The sequence below is a fragment of the Carcharodon carcharias genome, chromosome 14, assembly GCF_017639515.1.
Source record: "Carcharodon carcharias isolate sCarCar2 chromosome 14, sCarCar2.pri, whole genome shotgun sequence".
Classification (NCBI taxonomy): domain Eukaryota; kingdom Metazoa; phylum Chordata; class Chondrichthyes; order Lamniformes; family Lamnidae; genus Carcharodon; species Carcharodon carcharias.
The window spans coordinates 93,504,000-93,521,940 of NC_054480.1; the positions used below are offsets into that span (position 1 = coordinate 93,504,000).

General features: G+C 43.8%; 1 protein-coding gene across 5 annotated transcripts in view; it reads left to right on the forward strand.

Moving 5' to 3' along the window:
* The window catches only part of LOC121287407 (ras-related protein Rab-8A), a 28,935-nt gene that overhangs the window by 2,530 nt on the left and 8,464 nt on the right, over positions 1-17,941 (forward strand). For 2 of the 5 annotated variants that reach the window (XM_041205251.1, XM_041205253.1), the window contains exons 3-7: positions 7,113-7,173; positions 7,577-7,654; positions 8,795-8,884; positions 11,560-11,625; positions 16,923-16,973. In XM_041205251.1, coding sequence (XP_041061185.1) covers positions 7,113-7,173; positions 7,577-7,654; positions 8,795-8,884; positions 11,560-11,625; positions 16,923-16,973 — 346 coding nt within the window. The remainder of the gene's footprint in view (positions 1-7,112; positions 7,174-7,576; positions 7,655-8,794; positions 8,885-11,559; positions 11,626-16,922; positions 16,974-17,941) is intronic. The other 3 variants (XM_041205254.1, XM_041205255.1, XM_041205256.1) reach the window with 2 other exon arrangements.

Here is a 17,941-nt window from a genome sequence, read left to right on the forward strand (position 1 = left end):
TCTGCAGATTGGAAGGTGTAAAATGTAACCCCACTGTTTAAAAGAGGAAGGAGAGAGAAAACTGGGAACTATGCACATATTAGCCTGACAGCAGTCGTAGGGAGAACGCTACAATCAATAATAAAGGATGTGATAACAGGACATTTAGAAAATAATGGTGTGATTGGGCAGAGCCAACATGGATTTAAGAAAGGGAAACCAAGGCCAGAATTTTGACCTTGATGGGCGGGCCCCACTGGCTCGGTGACAGGCAGGCAGCTGAACTCCCCTGCCAAAACAGGGCCGGCCGCCATTTTATGTGGGCAGGTCAATTAAGCAGAATAGATAAGGAGGAACCAGTGGATGTGGTGTACTTGGATTTTCAGAAATCTTTCGATAAGGTCCCACACAGGAGGTTAGTAAATAAAATTAGATTGGGGGGAATATACAGGCATGGATTGAGAACTGATTAACGGACAGAAAACAGATTAAGAATTTTTTTTTTATTCATTCATGGGGTGTGGGCTTCACTGGTTGGGCCAGCATTTATTGCCCATTCCTAGTTGCCCTTGAGAAGGTGGTGGTGAGTTGCCGCCTTGAACTGTTGCAGTCCATGTGTTGTGGGTCCACCAACAGCGCTGTTAGGAAGGGAGTTCCAGGATTTTGACCCAGCGACAGTGAAGAAATGGTGATATATTTCCAAGCCAGGATGGTGAGTGTCTTGGAGGGGAAATTCCAAGTGGTGGTTTTCCCATCTATCTGCTGCCCTTGTCCTTTTAGATGGTAGTGGTCGTGGGTTTGGAAGGTTCTGTTGAAGAAGCCTTGGTGAATTCCTGCAGTGCATTTTGTAGATGGTACACAGTGCTGCTACTGTGTGTCAGTGGTGGAGGGAGAGAATATTTGTGGATGTGGTGCCAATCAAGTGGGCTGCTTTGTCCTGGATGGTGTCAAGCTTCATGAGTGTTGTTGGAGCTGCACTCATCCAGGCAAGTGGAGAGTATTCCATCACACTCCTGAATTGTGCCTTGTAGATGGCTTTGGGGAGTCAAGAGTTGGGTTATTTGTCGCACTTTTCCTAGCCTCTGACTTCTTGTAGCTGCAGTGTTTATATGGCTAGTCCAGTTCAGTTTCTGGTCAATGGTAACTCCCAGGGATGTTGATAGTGGAGGATTCAGTGATGGTAATGCCATTGAACATCAAGGGGTGATGGTTGGATTCTCTCTTGTTGGAGATGGTCATTGTGAATGTTACTTGCTACTTGTCAGCCCAAGCCTGGTTATTGTCCAGGTCTTTTGGACAGGGACTTCTTGAGTATCTGAGGAGTCACGAATGGTGCTTAACATTTTGCAGTCATCAGCGAATATGCCCACTTCTGACCTTATGATGGAAGGAAGGTCATTGATGAAGCAGCTGAAGATGGTTGAGCTGAGGACACTACCCTGAGGAACTCCAGCAGCAGTGTCCTGGAACAGAGATGACTGACCTCCAACAACCACAGCCATCACAAGCATGACCCAGACCTCCCTGTCGCTTGCAATTTCAACACTCCACCCTGCTCTCATGCCCACGTGTCTGTCCTTGGCCTGCTGCATTGTTCCAGTGAAGCTCAACGCAAACTGGAGGAACAGCACCTTATCTTCCAACTAGGCACTTTTAACAATTTTAGATCATGAACTCTCTCCTCCATCCCCACCCCCTTTCCGCTCACCCCCCTTTTTTTCCGATAATGTATATAGATTTTTCTTTTCCCACCTATTTGCATTATTTTTAAATGTATTTCCATCCATTATTTTATCTCTACCTTTTAGCCTATTTCGATCCCTTCCCCCCCACCCCACCCCCCACTAGGGCTATCTGTACCTTGTTCATCCTGCTTTCTACCCTTAATGTCACCTATTAGCACATTTCTTAGCTAATATCACCACCGTCAGCACCTCTTTGTCCTTTTGTCTATGACATCTTTTGGCAAACTCCTATCACTGAGATAAAAGCAAAAAACTGTGGATGCTGAAAATCCAAAATAAAAATACCTGGAAAAACTCAGCAGGTCTGGCAGCATCAGCGGAGAGGAACATAGTTAACGTTTCGAGTCCATATGACTCTTCAACAGAACTAAGTAAAAATAGAAAAGAGGTGAAATATAAGCTGGTTTAAGGGGAGGTAGAGCTGGATAGAGGGCCAGTGATAAGTGGTGATAGCCAAAAGATGTCATAGACAAAAGGACAAAGGTGTTGAAGGTGGAGATATTATCTAAGGAATGTGCTAATTAAGGGTAGAAAGCAGGGCAAGCAAAGTACAGATAGCCCTAGTGGGGATGGGGTGGGGGGAAGGAATCTAAATAGGCTGAAAGGTGGAGATAAAACAATGGATGGACATACATTAAAAAATAATGGAAATAGGTGGGAAAAGAAAAATCTATATAAATTATTGGGAAAAAATTGGGGGGGGTGGGGAGATCGGAAAGGGGGTGGGGATGAAGGAGAGAGTTCATGATCTAAAATTGTTGAACTCAATATTCAGTCCGGAAGGCTGTTATGTGCCTAGTCGGAAGATGAGGTGCTGTTCCTCCACCACCTTTCCGATCCCCCCCTTTTTTTCCAATAATTCATATAGATTTTTCTTTCCCCCCCCCCATTTCCATTATTTTTAAATGTATTTCCATCCATTATTTTATCTCTACCTTTTAGCCTATTTCGATTCCTTCACCCCACCCCCACTAGGGCTATCTGTACCTTAATAAAAACAAAATCTGCGGATGCTGGAAATCCAAAACAAAAAAATGAAAATACCTGGTTTAAGCGGGGTGGGTCGAGTAGAGCTGGATAAAGGGCCAGTGATAGGTGGAAAAACAAATAAAAATACCTGGAAAAACTCAGCAGGTCTGGCAGCATCAGTGGAGAAGAGTACAGTTGACGTTTCGAGTCCTCATGACCCTTCAACAGAACTAAGTAAAAACCTTGCTTGTCCTGCTTTCTACCCTTAATTAGCACATTCCTTAGATAATATCACCACCTTCAACACCTCTTTGTCCTTTTGTCTATGACATCTTTTGGCTATCTCCACCTATCACTGGCCCTCTATCCAGCTCTACCCTCCCCCTTTCTATTTTTACTTAGTTCTGTTGAAGAGTCATACGGACTCGAAGCGTTAATTGTGTTCCTCTCCACAGATGCTGCCAGACCTGCTGAGTTTTTCCAGGTATTTTTATTTTTGTTTATCCACCTATCACTGACCATCTATCCAGCTCTACTTGTCCCACCCCCCTTAAACCAGGTATTTTTGTTTTTGTTTTAGATTTCCAACATCCGCAGTTCTTTTGCTTTTAACCACAACCATCTTCCTTTGTGCTAGGTATGACTGACCAACGGAGAGTTTCCCCCCTGATTCCCATTGACTCCAGTTTTGCTAGGGCACCCTGATGCCACAGTCGGTCAAATGCTGCCTTGATGTCAAGGGCAGTCACTCTCTCCTCTTTGTCCATGTTTGAACCAAGGCTGTAATGAGGTCAGGATCTGAGTGGGTGTCAGTGAGCAGGTTATTGCTAAGCAAGTGCTGCTTGATAGCACTATTGATGACCCCTTCCATTACTTTACTGATGAAAGAGAGTAAACAGATGGGGCTGTAACTGGTCGGGTTGGATTTGTCCTGCTTTTTGTGTACATGACATACTTGGGCAATTTTCTACATAGCCAGGTGTTGTAGCTGTACTGGAACAGCTTGGCTAGGGATGCAGCAAGTTCTAGAGCATAAGTCTTCAGTACTATTACTGGAATATTGTCAGGGCCCGTAGTCTTTGCAGTATCCAGTGCCTTCAGCTGTTTTTTTGATATCACGTGGAGTGAATCGAATTGGCTGAAGACTGGCATCTGTGATGCTGGGGACCTCTGGAGGAGGCTGAGATGGATCATCCACTGGGCACTTCTGGCTGAAATTGTTGCAAATGCTTCAGCGTTATCTTTGCACTGATGTGCTGGGTTCCCCCATCATTGAGCATCAGGATATTTGTGGAGCCTCCTCCAGCAAGTTGTTTAATTGTCCACCACCATTCACGACTGGATGTGGCAGGACCACAGAGCTTAGGTCTGATCCGTTGGTTGTGGGATTGCTTAGCACTGTCTATCACTTGTTGCTTGTGCTGTTTGGCACGCAAGTAGTCCTGTGTTATAGCTTCACCAGGTTGACACCTCATTGTCAATGGGTCATTTTCAGGTTGGTAGGCTGACTAGTGGGATACTGCAAGGATCAGTGCTTAGGTCCCAGCTATTCACAATCTATATCAGTGATTTGGATGTGGGGATTAAATATAACATTTCCAAGTTTGCAGATGTCACAAAACTAGGTGAGTTGTGAGGAGGGTGCAAAAAATTTTGCAGATGAAATACAGTGGAGAAATGTGAGGTTATCCATTTTGGTAGGAAAAACAGATACAGAATATTCCTTAAATGGTGAGAGATTGGTAAGTGTTGATGTCCAAAGGGACCTGGGTGTCCTTGCTCATAAGTCACTGAAAGTTAACATGCAAATGCAGCAAGCAATTAGGAAGGCAAATGGTATGTTGACCTTTATTACAAGAGCATTTGAAATATTGGAGTAAAGATGTCTTACTGCAATTGTACAGAGCCTTGGTGAGACCACGTCTGGAGTATTGTATAGCGTTTTGGCTTCTTTACTTAAGGAAAGACAATATAAAATAAAAACAGAAAATGCTGGAAAATCTCAGCAGGTCTGACAGCATCTGTGGAGAGAGAAACAGTGTTAACGTTTAGAGTCCGCGTGACTCTTCAGAGCTCTAAAGATGAGTCATACGAATTTGAAACGTTAACCGTGTTTCCCTCTCTACAGATGCTGATAGACCTGCTGAGTTTTTCCAGCATTTTCTGTTTTTATTTCAGATCTCCAGCATCTGCAGAATGTATTTCCTTTTATCTTAAAGGAAAGATATACTTGACATAGAGGAAGTGCAATGTAGGTTCACCAAACTAATTCCTGGGATGGAGAGATTTTCCAATGAGGAAAGATTAAATAGATTGGGCCTTTATTATCTGTAGTTTAGAAGAAAGAGAGGTGATCTCATTCAAACATGCAAAATGCTTTCCGGCTCGACAGGGTGGTTACAGGAAGGATGTTTCTCCTGGTTTGCGGGGGGGATCTAGAACCGTCTTTGAAAAAGAGGCAAGTTACTTAGGACTGAGACGAGGGGGGATTTCCTCACTCACAGGGTGGTGAATCTTCGGAATTCTCTGCCCTAGAGGGCTGTGGAGGCTCAGTCATTCAGTATGTTCAAGACAGAGATCGATAGATTTCTAATATTAAAAATATGAAGAGATACGGGGTAAGTGCAAGAAAATGGTGTTGAAGTGGTAGATCAGCCATGATCTCATTGAATAGCGGAGTAGGCTCGAAGGGCTGAATGGCCTATTCCTCTGAATTCTTATGTTCTTATAAATCTTAGTTGCACTCCCTTTAAGGCACGTATAACCGTCCTTGGGTAAAGAGATCAGAACTGCAGCGAGCACTGCAGGTGATGAGGCCTTATACACTTGCACTACTTTACTTTGTAATAAAGCCTAAGTAACCCTTGCCAGCACTCTGCTTTCTAATGTGCTATATAAATGCAAGCCTGCCTTTATATGGATGAAGTGACAGGGTTTAAGAGGGAGTTTGAGTGTATGTGACTGGGCTGGCTGTAAGTGAAGAGCTGGTTGCCCAAAAGATCAGACAGAATAGTTGTGGAGGGACTGGTGGGAATATAAGGCTGAAGGATAGTGTGGAATGTGGTCATGGAGAGACCAGAGAATGAAAACTTTAAACACACTGTTTTCAGGGACTAGGAGCCGGTGCTCATCACTGAGAATCAGCTTGATCGGTGAACAAGGCCTCATGCAGGATAATGTGGTGGCTGCCTTGGGGCCATTTGCAATTTGTAAAAGGGGAGAGGAGACCATTTTGAGAACATTAGTGATTGAAGCTGTAGAGCTTTGGTATTGGAAGGGCTGAGGCGGTGATAGTTCATGTGGAAATGAGTAGTCTTAGGATATGTTAGATGTGGGAAAAAGAGCCTAAAAATGCTTTGCCTATGATGGGACAGGCATACGGAGGAAATTCTATCCAGTGAATTGCTGTGAACTGGAATACAATACCTGAAAGGTTGTTGGAAACAGATTCACTAGGAAGTTTCAAAAGGGAAGAGAATAAATACTGAAACAAATATTTACAGGACAATGAGGAAAGCAGGCGAGTCGGACTAATTAGAGAGCCTTTTCAAAGAGCTAGTATAGACACATTTGGCCGAATGGCCTCTTGTGCTTTATGAATCTGCGAGGAGATTGCCCATCTATCTCTTGATCAGGCTAGTTTCGGCTATGAGCAGTGTGGACACTGCACTTCCAAGTTACTTGAAACTTCAGGAGCATGGAGGTAGGGATCCATTCAAAAAGGATGGCAGCTTAGAGATGGAGCAGGAATTGTTGCAGCCTGATGGGTCAAGGGTTATTTTTCTTGGAAGTGAAGGTGATGACCAGGTTTTGAAAGGGACTAGGCCCAGTGCCTAGTAGAAGGAAGCCATTAACACTATGTGCTAGTTTAGATGACGATTGGCTTGCTCAGTGGCCAGGAGTTTAATGGAGAGCAGGCCTTTCTACTAACCTCTAACTAAGATTCTTAGATTTAGTGTGACTAGGTTGGTGGCACTTGACAAAACCCAGTAGCACTTCACTGCTTGATTCCAAGTATTAGCAGTAGGCAGGAACTGTGCCTGACTTTGCTCTGACATATTACCTTTAATCAGCTGAGCAGTCTTAATTAAACCCTAACCATTGAGTGAGAAGGCAGTGCAAATACAGGGCAAGACTACCTAATCCCCTTGTATGACTGGGGTAAAAGGAATGTGTGGCAGTTTAATAGTGAAGTATTTGATAATCTCTTAGGACAATAGGCAGGGAATCATGATGCTTTATGATATCACTAATGAGAAGTCCTTTGATAACATCAAGAACAGGATGTGGAATATTGAAGAGATATGTTTGTTTGTACAAGACAAAGGAAGGTGAAATAAATATGATGTCACAAAAATCAATGGAAAGATCACCTTAATATTCACAAAGAATGTAACTAAATCTGTTCAAATCTCCTAGGGACACAGCTGGGCAGGAGCGCTTTCGAACAATCACTACTGCATACTATCGAGGGGCCATGGTAAGCTGTCACTGCTACATGAACATCATACATTACTAACCCTGGTTAGCAGGTGCTGTATCAAATGTTGGGGAGGCTGGGTGATGGAGGAATTGCTGTGTGTTGTTTGTACAGTTAGAGTGAAGGATGGGACACTGTTCTACGTTTATAGCCATCACTGATTTAATTTTTTTCTCCTTGAATGGTCAGTAATTTTGGCTGGGAGTTTTGTCCATAAGGGAGTGAGGTTTGAGAGAGCATTTGTGTGTTTAGATCTCAGTAAATAATACTCTCCTGAAAGCTGTACTCTTTGAGCTGTGAAGTGTCAGCCACACTCTGCTCATTACTGAAGGACTGTGGTAGGTGTTAATGAAAGTTTGAGGCCCTTCATTCAATAACTAGTTTAAGACTTCTGTTTTGGCAGGGAATCATGCTGGTGTATGATATCACTAATGAGAAGTCCTTTGATAATATCAAGAACTGGATCCGGAATATTGAAGAGGTATGTTTTACAAACCTAGTGAGTTTTCCAAGAAGACATGCGAGTCTGCTGTGTCAGGTTTGGCTCAGTGGCTGCACGCTCACCTCTGAGAAGGTTAGGGCTTCAAACCAGCCCACCGCACCCCCCCCCCCCCCCCCCCCCCCCCCATTTTAAGCACATTATCTAAGCTGGCTTGTCAGTGCAGTACTGCAGGAGTGCTGTTCTCTGTGCTGGAGGTGTCACCTCTCAGTTTAGACATTTAAACCAAGGTTGTCTGCCCACTCATGGATGTAGAAATTCCTGTGGTGTTATTTGAAAAAGAGTGGAAAAATGTTCCCAATATCCTGGCCAACAATCAACCACCTCTGTTTGAAGTATTATCTGGTTCTTTATCTCTGCTGTTTGTGAGACCTTGTTTTATGCAAATTGGTTGTTGTGCTTACCAACATTACAGTAGGTACTGCAATTTAAAAGTGTTTCGTTGCCGGATGGTCTGACAATGTGAAAGGTGCTGTAGAATTTTACAAGGCTTTTGGTGATGACAGAACTGTAACAGTAATGAGACAAGATGTCATTTTTATTGCGAGTTCATGCAAACGCTATTCTAACATCCACCTCCGTCACCCTCCCCTGCTTCCCCCAAGAAGGATCCACATATCATCCTTTAGAAGCATGTCAGTTAATGTAGTGTCCTCCTACCTTACAGGAAGCTGAGGCCTCATGAAGAATTCGAGCAACATTTAACATGAGGATATGTGCATGAGGGCTTTTGAGGCATTTTTGTTAAGGAGCGTGGAAGAGTTAGCATGAGGAGTTTGGCTGTGCTTTATATCCATTTCCACAATATTCTGCTCCATATTACATGCTCAGAATTGGGTTGGGTTTTTTGAGATGAAATATTCATTACGATCCTCTAGTACAAAACATTTTAAGTAACCTGGCCTGTTGAAAGTCTTATCATGTATCTATTTGTATTTAACTTGGCCCCAGTATTTTTGCCAATGTTATCTTGTGTGGTAGGTAAGAGGATTTGAATATATAGATTTGTGGAGTGATGTGAATCATGGGGTAATTGGGGATTGAGGGTGGGGGATGGCAGGACTTACATGGAATTCAATTGTTACCTTTTGACTTTAGTTGTGTTTCTGTCTTCTATCTCAGCATGCCTCGGCTGATGTAGAGAAAATGATCCTTGGCAACAAGTGTGATGTAAATGAGAAAAGGCAAGTCAGCAAGGAACGTGGAGAGAAGGTACAAGCCCCAGAAATTCTCAACTGCAACTGATAGTTATGAGAAACTTCAGCTCTTGCTTTAGATATTCTCTCAGGTGCAGGGCGCTCGTCACTCCATAAGCACCCTTGAGTGTCTTGTTTAGGGTTGTGTCCATGATGAGAAATATCTGGCTACACTGTAATCTAAGAGGGACCTAATATTGTGAGCTGTTAATGTTGTTTGGATAATATTGCCATGTCCCTCACTGTAACCTTCAAAGATAACCTGAGGTAAGACAAGAGCAGAAACAAATCATTTGTTTTATTTCTCTGGAAGTGGTTAGAGCAACAATCATGTTCAGATTCAATCAGGGCAACTTGTCTTCACTTAATACTAAAACAATGAACATGTTACAGTTAACTATATAGTGGGTTCTTGCTTGACTTAAAATAATTCCAAACTACCCTCCCCCCATTGTCATTTTGAGTCATAATTTAACTGACTTTTCAGGCTTTGTTGGACCTGACTGCCCATGTGTAGCTCTTTTTATTGAATATCCTTTTGTTCATATGCAGAAAGGACGAGAGACTTCCCAACACAGTGGGGATCAGTAGCTGAGACAGGCTAATGGTCGGCTTAATATTTACTTTCTATGGAAAAGTAACACTGAAATTGACATCTCAAGGCCATTTTCTTTTCACTTGTGTGAATGTATTTGCCTTTAAAACTTTAGCATTTAAAAATAACTCCCCTACCTCTGCCCCAATACTTTATACCCAGAAATGTGACTGTGGTGCAAGAACCAGCTTTTGTCCTTTCATTTCCACTTTGCCAAATTGTCACTGGGGCTGTGGCAGTTCTCATCAGTAAGTAAGGCATTCCCTGTATCCTTGTAAAAACTGAATGTTATGTTACGATCCCAGCTGATAATACTGGACAAATCGGGTCCCGGAGTGAAACCTGGCTTGATAGATGCTAACTTTTTTTAAGAAACTCTGGAGGGCAGTTACTGAACAGATTCACAGGAGTCTGCTGATGAACTTTTAACAAAAGAATAAAACATATGTATTAAACAAGCAAAATGAACTATATTACACTAGACAAAAAGGTTGGAAAGATTTCAATGCAAACACAAGTAAATGAGTCAAACTACACTATTCTTTCACCCCAACTATAAAAAGATTTGTGACTGACACCCCTGAATTACTGACAACTCTACTAGAATAAGGTGGAGAGTGTGGGGCAGAGCCAGGGTGCGGGGTCCAACAGAGTGGAGAAGACTTGGGGGGAGGGCAGAGCGTGTTCTGATGGGTGATGGACTGGGAAGGAGTGAGGTGGCATGGACAAGGCTGGGGTCGGGGAGAGAGGGGATTCATTGACAGCTACTTGTTTAAGTGACATGGACAGTGAGTAATCTCTCAATTGGTGCTTTTTGTGAATCAATGCCACAAGTGGAAACTTCTCTTTGAAGAGACAAAGCTGCGGAAAAAATCCAGTCCGAATGCCTCTCTGAGGTCATTGCTCTTTATGTAGATCTGCTTCTGCCCTGATATACTGCCACGGCACAACTCATTACCTCTCCCTACAATTCAGGCTGACAAAGACTTTGCTTGTTCTCGTTTACTGGGCAATGGCTTTAACCTCGTCATCTAAGCCAGGGCATCCAAACCTTTAGGCTTCGTAGCTGTTTAATTGTAAAGTTTAAATCTCTTTCCCTGCATATTGAGGATACTAATCTTGGTATTCTAGTTTGGGGATTGTCCTCCACTGAGTGTTTGAAAAAAGCCCTTGCAGAAACTCCAGGGCTCTGAAATTCTAATGAGACAGACCAATGAGTAACCGAATGGCTTTGCATTGTGGAGATAGCACAGGTGAAGGATGGAACCTGGCCCAGAAGGAGCACTTTGCCTTAATCCAACCTGACAGTCTCCTTAAACCTCAGTACAATAACAAAGACTGCAGATACTGGTGCTTTCAGCCAGTAGGAAGCGTCTGAAAGTGACCTATATGAATACAAGAGTGTAGATGATTTGAAGGGGGGTGCAGTTAGCTCATTTGGCTAGATGGCTAACATTTGGTTCAGAATAATGCCAACAGCCCGGGTTCAATCCCTGTTCCAGCTGAGGTAGACTTGGGACCTGCCTCCTCACTCTGCCCCTGAAAGTGGAAAGCAATGACAAACCACTGATGAAAAGAATGGCTCAGGACGAAGCATCAGCAGACAATGGGCCAAGGGCAGAGCACACATGAATGAATGAACGAAGTAATGAAGATGGTTTGGAAAAGATAAATCAGAAATATTGCTTAAAAGTAGATTGCAACAGTAGGATGAGAGTGGCACAGGTTCAAACTAAGAGGATAACTTTTGGAGTGCAAGTTTTTCTACACAGACACATGCACACACACTTGCTCTCACATGCACACTCACGCACGCTCACACAAACGCACATGCACACGTGTGCACACCCCTCCAGTCCACTCTGGATGGAACAGTGGAGGCAAAAACTTTGAGACAATTTCTTAACCAACTTTAGAGTACAAGGTAAACCAAGTGACTGAGTCATCAGTAATCACCATGGCAACAATGATCTTTGTCAAAAAGGACATGCTGAGAGTTTTAAAACTTTGAGACCACAAAAGTCAGTCCTTTGTCCATCCCCTGATTTTCTTCCCCACTTCATTCTGTTCAATCCATTTCTTCTTTTCTCTTTCAGTTAGCCAGTGACTATGGAATCAAATTCATGGAGACCAGTGCAAAAGCAAACATAAACGTGGAGAATGTAAGTATCAATGGTTACTGAATTGCCGAGTGTGCTCGATGTTTTCTGCTGCTGATGAGAACAGTGACTACCCATCATTACCAAAAGCGATGAGCTCTGTTCATGCATAATTGTTACTTTCCCAAAGCTCCACCACCCAATGATCCAACAGCTGGTCTGTGCTACCTGCCCATCTGACCTTCAGGCTCCAGTTTGATAACCACCCTCTTTGTCCTCCGGACCTGAACCCCTGGCTTGTAGCAATCCACCCAGACCAAATATTAAACTGTATCTTGCATCATGCAAGGCTGGTGGGCTGCAGGCACAAATTGCTCGGTGGGACTATGACATTGTTGCATTAATAAATACACGGCTCAGAAATGGCCAGGAAGAATTTTTCATATTCCTGGTTCTCTGAAGGAGAAAACAGGAAGAGATGTGGCAATGTTGAATAAGGATGGTACAGTTCTAAACGGGATTTACTAGATGATTCCAGGTCTCAAATTTGGCATGAGTTACATTGGAGCGTTTTTTAAGAGCTTCAAATAGTAAGAAGTGGGTGGATGAGCAAATATTTTGGCATATTTCAAAAGGTTGTAACAAAAGACAAGATAGTGATAGTAAGAGGCTTTAATTATATCAATGGGCAGAGGATAACTAGGGAAAGAGTAGGGACCAAGGGGGCAATCTATGTGTGGAGCCAGAGGACATCGGCAGAGTGTTGTACGAATAATTCACATCCGCCTTCACCCAAGAGAATGAGGATGAAGGTATGGAACTCGGGGAGAGGAACTGCAAGGTGCTTAATCACATTGATATAGGGAGTGACAAGTAGTTGGCAGGCTTAAAAGTGGACAAATCTCCACGTCTAGATGAGTTGTGTCCCAGACTGTTGAGAGAGGCAAGGGAGGAGATCGTAGGGGCTCTGACCTAAATTTTTAATTCCCCTCTGGCCACGGGGGAGGTGCCAGAGGACTGGAGAACAGCTATTGTGGTTCTGCTATTTAAGAAGGGTTGTAGAGAAAAGCCAGGGAACTACAGGCCAGTGAGTCTCACGTCAGTGGTAGGGAAATTATTGGAGAAAATTCTGAAGGAGAGAATCTATCTCCACTTGGAGAGGCAAGGTTTGATCAGGGATAGTCAGCATGGCTTTGTCAGAGGGAGGTCATGCCTAACAAATTTGAATTTTTTGAGGAGGTGACCAGGTGTGTAGATGGGGGTAGTGCAGTTGATGTAGTTTATATGGATTTCAGCAAAGCCTTTGACAAGGTCCCGCATGGGAGACTTATAAAGAAGGCAAATGTGCATGGGATACAATGTAATTTGATAAGGTGGATTCAAAATTGGCTTAGTTGTAGGAGACATAGGGTGATGACAGAAGGATGCTTTAGTGACTGGAAGCCCGTGTCCAGCGGCGTACCACAGGGATCTGTGCTCGGCCCCCTATTATTTGTCACTGTTTAAACGACATAGATGACTATGGTGGGGGGTAGGATTAGTAAGTTTGCGGATGACACAAAGATTGGCCGGGTGTTTAACAGTGAGTTTGTGTCTTGTGCTACAGGAAGATATAGGCGGGATGGTCAAATGGACAGATAAGTGGCAGATGGAATTTAACCCTGAAAAGTGTGAGCTGATACACTTTGGAAGGAGTAATTTGACAAGGAAGTATTCAATGCACGGCATGACACCAGGAAGTTCTGAGGAACAAAGGGACCTTGGCGTGCGTGTCCATAGATCTCTGAAAGCAGAGGGGCATGTTAGTGGGGTGGTGAAAAAGGCATTTGGCCTTTACCAATCGAGGCATAGATTACAAAAGTAGAGAGGTCATGTTGGAGTTGTATAGAACCTTGGTGAGGCCACAGCTGGAGTACTGTGCGCAATTCTGGTCGCCACATTATAGGAAGGATGTGATTGCACTGGAGGGTGTGCAGAGGAGATTCACCAGGATGTTGCCTGGGATGAAAAGTTTAAGTTATGAAGAGAGGTTGGATAGACTTAGGTTGTTTTCGTTGGAGCAGAGAAGACAGAGGAGCGACCTGATCGATGTGTACAAGATTGAGGGGCATGGACAGGGTGGATAGGGAGCAGCTGTTCCTCTTAATTGAAGGACCAGTCACATGGGGACACAAGTTCAAGCTGAGGGGCAGGAAGTTTAGGAGAGATGTGTGGAAAAGCTTTTTTACCCAGAGGGTGGCGATGGTCTGGAATGCGCTGCCTGGGAGGGTGGTGGAGGAAGGTTGCCTCACTTCCTTTAAAAAGTACCTGGATGAGCACTTGGCCCATAGCCTTGAATGTTGTGATGTGCTAAATGCTTGTAAATGGGATTAGGTAAGTAGGTCAGTTGTGTTTCATGTGTCGGTAGAGACTCGATGGGCCGAAAGGCCTCTTCTGCACTGTGATTCTGTGAATTACCTTGATATAGATTGGGAAAAGCATCGTGATATGGGTAGGGAATAAGAGGAATTTCTGATATGTACTGGAGAACTTTCTCAATCAACATTTTTCCAGTCTACAATGAATGAAGAATTGTTTGATCTGGTTCTGAGAAATAAAATAGGGCAAGTGAAGTATGTTACAGTGGGAGATTTAGCTGATTTAGCTAACAGTGACCGCATCATGTTTAGGTTTAATGTAATTGTGGAAAGAGACTTGAAAATACTGAAGATGAAAATGCTCAACTGGGGAAGAACTAATTTCAGTGATTTAAGAAGGGGTACAGCATAGATTGATTGATTAGGAAAGCCAATTGACTACCATAGCTCTGTTACTGCATTAAACTACAATTCGGAGACAGTTCAGGTACAAATTAGACATACTCCTTGGAAGGGAAAGGGTAGAACATTCAAAGGTGATGCACTTGGGATGGCAAAGGAAATAAAACTTAAAAGTAAAACAGAACAAGAAAGCTTATGACATGACAAGAAAAGATTCAGTTAACAACATGAAGAATATGAAAAATAGAGGAGGGAATTGAAAAAGTAAATATAGGAGGCAGGAGAGGTTACAAGAAAAGACTAGCAGTGCCAAACCCTAAAACATTGTTAGCACATGGAAGCAGTTTGCTAGGGAAACCGTTGAGCCTATGAAGGACCTGAAGGGAAATCTTCATGTAGTTAAAGTATTAATTGAGTATTTGGCATCTGTCTTCAAAAAGCAAGTCGATGATGTCATGGTTACACTAATAGGAGAGGGAAGTTACAGATAGGATAATAATAGAGATGATGTACTAACAAAGATTAATATTATTGAAAGTTGGTAAATAACTTGGTCCACTTGGAATGATCTAGGTTGTTTGAAAGATGCAAAGATAGGAATAGTGGAGGTATTGGTCGCAATCTTTCGATCCTCACTGAATACAGTGGTAGGGACAGAGGGCTAGAGAGCTGCTAATGTTACACCACAGCTCAAGAAAGGGGAGAGGGATAAACCAGGAAACTACTAGCCTAACATCAGTGGTGGGGAAGTTCTTGGAAAACATTATCCAAGACAAAATAAACTTTTGTTTGGAAAGTCATGGGTTAAGTAAGGAGAGCTCCCACTTATTTTATTCACTCACGGGATGTAAGCTTCATTGGCTGGGCCAGCATTTATTGCCTGTCCCTAGTTGCCTTTGAGAAGGTGGTGGTGAGCTACTTTGTTGAATCACTGCGGTCCATGTGGTGTAGGTACACCCACAGTGCTATTAGGAAGGGAGTTCCAGGATTTTGACCCAGCATGGATTTGTTCAAGGCATGACAGGCTGATGGCAGTCTCCTGCACTGTTTCTGTGATTCTGTGACTGAATAGCATTGCTGAGACCTCTTCTTCCTGACCCCCCCACTCTCCTCCTTTCCCCACGCCCCCCCCCCCCCCCCCCCCCCAAAAGAAAGATTGTACTATATTGGATAAGGGGATGAGAATTCTGCAAGACCTGAGGGCTGACTTTGAATAGTTGATTTTCTATTTTGATTTGAATGAAGAGTTTCTGGTTTGGCTGTGACTGAGTGCCCCATCAGAATGATTAAGCGATTATTTCACTAGAAGGAGTTTTTCTTTAATTCATTTGTGAGATGTGAGCGTCACTGGCTAGGTCAGTGTTTATAGTCCATCCCTAATTGCCCTTGAGAAGGTGGTAGTGAGCTGCCTACTTGAACCGCTGCAGTCCATGAAGTACATTGAAAGAACCCATTTTTCCTGTTCTACCTGTGTTGCTGCCATCCACTCTGCGAAAGGTCAGGGAGTGGATGATGAACTTTCCAGAGGAAATGACTGAAGAGGATTGGGGAAGGAACTGCCAGGTATTGTAAAATGATGAAGAAATGAGATTTCAGCCAGGGAGGTGACAATGAAGAGGCCAAGGGAGAAAGCTCAATGGGAGCCCATTGTGTTGGATCTGATGATTTGAGGTTCTCCTTTGGTGTGGTCTTTGGCCTGGTTCTTAGCTGCAGCTCTCTGATCACACATCATACAAGTAACCGGTATATGTGATTTATGGTGGAAAAGAATCCATGAGAGATTAGGTGTGTGGACATGGGTGTTGAGAGGGACCATGCAGGCAGTGATATCGGTGGGGAAGGGGGGTCGGGGGGGTGGTGGAGGTGGAGTAGCAGGAAGAGGAGTTATTGAAGGTGGTGTTGTGAAAAGGAAGTTCTGGTAATGGGTGAGAACAGGAGGATTGGAAGCTGGTGATAAAAAGTGGGCAGTGTAACAAGATGGTGATGGGAGGTGGACATCCCCATCAAAGACGCCTTGCAAAATTACAATGTTGAAGATCTTGAGTGGGTCGGGCAAGGGGTTGGGTGGGGCGAGGTGGGAGGGGTTGGGTGGGAGGAGTTGGGTGTTGGGCGCAAAGGACTTTGGAGCAGTGGTAAGAGGAGTAGGGAAATGTTGGAGGCTGATGCCCAGTATGTACCAGGCGATGTGATGCAGTAGGTTGAGATGGTTACTCCAGGGCAGGTGCTGCAGTCAACATGACCTATGTTGGAATAGAAGGAAACTGGATCTGTGTTATTAAGATGGACAACTGGTTAGAGTTGTGGAGGGAAGTCAAGAGACACTGGCCTGTGAGAAGGAGAACATGAATGGTGGCGGTGAAGAAAGTAGCAGAAGAGAAATAGTGCTCAGACAGCAGGGAGAGTTATGCAAGTTCAGTTCTTGTGGAGTGGGTGGGAAGATACAGAAAGCCTTGAGATAACCATAGAGGGGTAATTTGTATGCACATGCGATACAAGTGGAAAGGATTTGCCCACCAGAGGGCTATAAGCTGTGATGTTATGGTTTCCTTAACTTTTTTTTTCTGGATAGAGAGTTGACAATTCCAATGCTTACTGTTTCAGGCATTCTTCACGCTTGCCAGAGACATAAAAACAAAAATGGACAAGAAACTGGTGAGTATCTCTTACTTCCTGTGTCTGTCAATGTGTTTAACTTCTGAGAAAACAATCTAGAGGCGTAAGAGCCATGTGCAATCAAAACCAGGCAACTACTTGTGGATTGGGAGTTGGAACAGTGAGTCTTGCTGGCTGGGAATCTGAGTAACCATATCTGGAAGCAGTGATATGTTTACCTCCATTTATCTCTCAGAATCACAGTGCAGAAGTGGCCTTTCGGCCCATCGAGCCTGCACCGACACGTGAGAAACACCTGATCTACCTACCTAATCCCATTTACCAGCACTTGGCCCATAGCCTTGAATGTTATGACGTGCCAAGTGCTCATACAGGTACTTTTTTAAAGGATGTGAGGCAACCCACCTCCACCATCCTCCCAGGAAGTGCATTCCAGACCGTCACCACCCTCTGGATAAAAAAAGTTTTTCCTCACATCCCCCCTAAACCTCCTGTCCCTCACCTTGAACTTATGCCCCCTTGTGACTGGTCCTTCAACTAAGAGGAACAGCTGCTCCCTATCCACCCTGTCCATGCCCCTCATAATCTTGTACACCTCGATCAGGTTGCCCCTCAGTCTTCTCTGCTCCAACGAAAACAACCTAAGTCTATCCAACCTCTCTTCATAATTTAATTGTTTCATCCCAGGCAACATCCTGGTGAATCTCCTCTGCACACCCTCCAGTGCAATCACATCCTTCCTATAATGTGGCGACTAGAACTACACACAGTACTCCAGCTGTGGCCTAACCAAGGTTCTATACAACAACAACATGACCTCCCTACTTTTGTAATCTATGCCGCGATTGATAAAGGCAAGTGTACCATATGCCTTTTTCACCACCCCACTAACATGCCCCGCCGCCATCAGAGATCTATGGACACACACACCATGGTCTCTTTGTTCCTCAGAACTTCCTAATTCATTGAATACTTTCTTGTCAAATTACTCCTTCCAAAGTGTATCA